Raw genomic sequence first — 4,129 nt, 5'->3', positions numbered from 1 at the left:
TTGGTGAAGAATATAAAGGAAAAGAGACGTGACCGATCGCCCAAGCGGCTAACAAGCCGATCAGTGGCGAAGAGGATAAAAGTAAAAGTAAAAAGAGATGTATTAAGTTCACACCGACGCATGCAAGATATTTCCTTTCAAGTATAGTTTCTGGATCACTTCCAACACCTCACATAGTTCTGATACATTTATCCTTTTTCCAGATCATTGTTCTCATGTATTTTCACATGATATCTGCAGAAGTTATGTTCGCTAAACGTTCACAGGCATAAATAGTATGACCTTCAAACTATGATCTACACTTAGCCCAGATAGTACACTAGCACGGATCAATTGGACTCTCACAACCATCCTATAGATACCTTGAGTTCTCCTTAATGCTATGAATGCATACCATTAATATTATATGACCGTACCTGGGTACAATTCAACAAATGATTCAGTAACATTGAGTAGGTGAGTTATCCTTTATCAATGTTTCCCGTTTTCTGAGATTCTACAAGCGCGGTGGATTTGAATGTTATGTAGCGTAATATGAATTAAAGGCTGTTTTTAGGAATGACAATGATGTACGCTGTACACCACGACTGTTGTCAGGGTGCTGGTGGACCAGTTCTTCTGCCGGTTTGGTGTACCCCACGAGTTGCACTCGGACCAGGGTAGAAATCTTGAGTCAGCTGTGTTCCGCGAGTGTTGTAAACTGTTGGGCATAAGGAAGACTAGGACCACTCCACTTCGGCCACTGTCAGACGGAATGGTTGAAAAGTTTAATTGGACATTGGGACAAGAACTGGCCAAGTACTGTGCTGGGGGGCAGACAGAATGGGACCAGAAGCCGCCTGCTCTGCTGATGGCGTATCGGTCGGCTGTCCACGAGTCAACGGGATACACACCGGCAAAACTGATGCTGGGTCACGAACTGCGGCTGCCAGTGGACCTGCTGACAAGAAGACCACCTGATGATGAACTTCCTGATGAAACCACCAGTTACATCAGAGGCCTCCAAGAAAGGTTGACGGAGGTCCACCATCAAGTTTGAGGAGCTCTGGAGTTCTCGAGTGAAGGGATGAAGCGCAACCATGATGTCAAAGCAAGCCAGGTCTATTACAAGGACAGTGATAAGGTCTGGCTGTATAACTCTCTGCAGAAGGGTCAGTCACCGAAGTTGCAGAGTCCATAGGAAGGGCCGTACACTGTAGTGGAACGCTTTTCAGATGTGACCTAGCGGGTCAGGGGAACATAAGAAAATAAGGAGTCTGCAATAGGCCGGTTGGCCTGTGCATGGCAGTTCCTGTCAAGAGTTACTACCACTCTCTATCATCCATGAATCTATCTAGCCTCCTTTTGAAACTTCCAGAGTTCCCGCACTTACTACAAAGTTGCTAAGCTTGTTCCACTCATCTACCACCCTATTTGTGAACCAGTTTCTTCCTATCTCCCTCCTAAACCTAAACTTATCCAACTTGAATCCGTTGCTCCGAGTCCTATCCTGCTCGGATATTATAAGAACTTTATCTATATCCCCTTTATTGATTCCTTTCACCCACTTAAATACTTCTATCATATCTCCCCGCACTCTTCGTCTTTCTAGGGAATGCAAGTTAAGTTTCTTTAACCTATCCTGATATGGAAGGTTTCTAAGTCCCGGAATCATTTTTGTCATTCTTCGCTGCACCGACTCTAGTAAATTTATATCCATTCTATAATAGGGGCACCAGAAGGTAGTCCACGTCAATCGTCTGTGGCAGTATCATGGGCCAGGGCAGTACACCTGGGAAGACTCTGAGGAGCAGCCACCTACCACCGACGAGGACCAGACCGGAGATCCTGGAAGAGCTCAGGACCGTACCGTACTGTTCCCTCTCTGCGGAATTGGACGTGACAGGAAAGGGGGACCGATCTGAGTACGTCGGCGGCAGGAGCAGTAGAGGAGGAGACCTACCAAGTTTGAGGATTAACATGAATATAGTGAATGAGGGAGGGGGTAGTGTTATTCCGAGGCATAACTTTGTAATGTCATCTTGTAAACTACAGTAGGTGTTTTAATTGTTTTCTGTACCATTCAGCAGTTATTACGGCAAGTTTAGGGAGATTTTCTTGTAGATGTTGATGGATTAATTATGTAAGAATATCTAGAATGTATTGCATCATTTTTGTTCTGATTTACTTCTTATTGGAAGCCTAGATCATTCTAGAATTCTCCAGGCAGGTCTCGAGCCGACCTCCCTCGTCTGGACAACACTAGAATGTTCTAGGCATTTGATGATGAGGTAATTAAGCAACAGCGTGAAGCTGACTCGGTCAGTCTTTTTCGGAGTGAGAGTTGTAAACTCTTGGAACAATCTACCAGAAAGTGTGACGGCCCCGAGTGTGAGCTCTTTCAAGACTGACCAACACTGGAGCGGGTTCAGGTACATTCAGGAGCCGGTGCATGCCCAGTACTTGCCAACAGTGCGTAACAGAGACGTGACCGATCACCCAAGCGGCTAACGAGCCGATCAGTGGTGAACAGGATAAAAGAAAAAGAAAAGTAATCAGAGACGTGACCGATTGCCCAAGCGGCTAACGAGTCGATCAGTGGTGAAGAGGTTAAAGGTAAAAAGAACACCTGACGATAATTGTTGTGCAAGTATTGTGGGACTGTTGTGATTAATATAAAGTGAGAAGACTAAGGAACTGTACACTGGTAGTGTGCCGACTATGTATTGGAAGTGTGGAGTCCAGCTGTGAAGCATTACCCTGTTAACAGTGTTGTGAAGAATTACTGTTTATTAAAGAAGACTACAGAGCACAAGTGTGTGTCTGGGACCTGGTGAAACTCTATCTGCTTGTTGTTGTCTGTACACTGATACAGATTGTCGGGGAATTACCGGAGACTGGCGGGACAGCCATTGATATTTTATTTTGCCGCTTGCAGCGGCTACTTTATTGTGCACCCCACACTCATCCTGTGAGCGGTAGCGCAAAAGGATTACAGAATAGAGTTTACAACGGGTCATAATAATTAATCCCCGTTGTCAGGATATTATGGCACTGAATGTTACACAATATTTCAATTACATTATTTGTTTAGTTCTATACATAAAGGGTAACTTATTCACAAATGCGTGAGTACAGGCGTGTGAGGCAGTATGTCTGGCCTCACACTTTGCTATTCACATTTGCATGAGAAGTATTCAAACACATTGTGTATTTGGTCCTGTACATGAGAACTGATATAGTTACTAAGTGCAAAAAAAGTGGATACAATCTTAATATGTCGGCTATCTTGCCATTAAAGATGAAGTGTTGTGCCATTTCACACACAGTGTGCTTGGACCTGTCCCTAAAAGGTTCTATCTTCACACAGTCGAGGACGTAGTGTTCAAGTGTGTGGCTATATGTCTGGCCACACACTTTACATTTAGTTTTGTTTACATCTGCTTGAGGAACATACTGCCAGAGGTACTTACATCCTAACCTTAATCTAGCGGTTACAACATCTTGTAATCTAGTGATCTTGTTACTTGCTCCATATACATGTTTCACTTGATACATCTCATCATGGTAAACTATGGATCGACTAGTGCCTGTTTGCACTAGTCTACTTGCGTCAAACTCATCAATAAGTTCTTTCCTAATTACAGTTTTAAGGGTTCCTTTTGACAGGCCCAAATTGTATTCAACGGTGTCTTTGTTAGACGCGAGTTTGGCGAGGGCATCAACTCTGTCATGTTTTATGAAGCCTATGTGAGGGGATCCACAACAGTTTGACCCTGACACCCCGGTCAACAAGGTACGCATATTTGTGTCTGGCTTCAGAGACAAGCGCGTGACAACCTGAGTTGAGGGTGTGGGGTACGGGTTGTTTGTGTTCACACTTAGGATGGGATGGAGAAAGGAAACTCACAATGTGCTCTCTGTATACATGTTGTATTGGATGTACAGTGCAGCTTGGTGCTGGGAAGGCAGCATGGTTACAAGCGTTGAGTAGAGAGAGCTGGTTGGTGAGGGTGCTCAGAGGACGACAGCTTGTGGGTCGCCATGCTCGCCGGCGGGAGCAAGGACCGCCAGGCAGGCGGAGGAGGAGGAGGTGTTGCTGGCTGGTTGGTGTAGGTAGAAAGAGAGTGGTTGGTTGGTTGGTTGCATG

General features: G+C 45.0%; 1 protein-coding gene across 1 annotated transcript; it reads left to right on the top strand.

The window, feature by feature from the left end:
• Nucleotides 1–754: 754 nt before the first annotated feature.
• Nucleotides 755–1,850, top strand: LOC121875366 (the record flags this gene model as incomplete). Its single annotated transcript, XM_042379917.1, has 2 exons — nucleotides 755–1,033; nucleotides 1,710–1,850. Coding segments are annotated over exons 1-2 (420 nt in total), but the record flags the coding sequence as incomplete, so codon positions are not given.
• Between the last annotated feature and the right edge of the window lie 2,279 nt (nucleotides 1,851–4,129).

The sequence above is a fragment of the Homarus americanus genome, unplaced genomic scaffold (assembly GCF_018991925.1).
Source record: "Homarus americanus isolate GMGI-L3 unplaced genomic scaffold, GMGI_Hamer_2.0 scaffold56159, whole genome shotgun sequence".
Taxonomy (NCBI): Eukaryota; Metazoa; Arthropoda; class Malacostraca; order Decapoda; family Nephropidae; genus Homarus; species Homarus americanus.
This window is presented reverse-complemented; position numbering and strand designations above follow the sequence as displayed.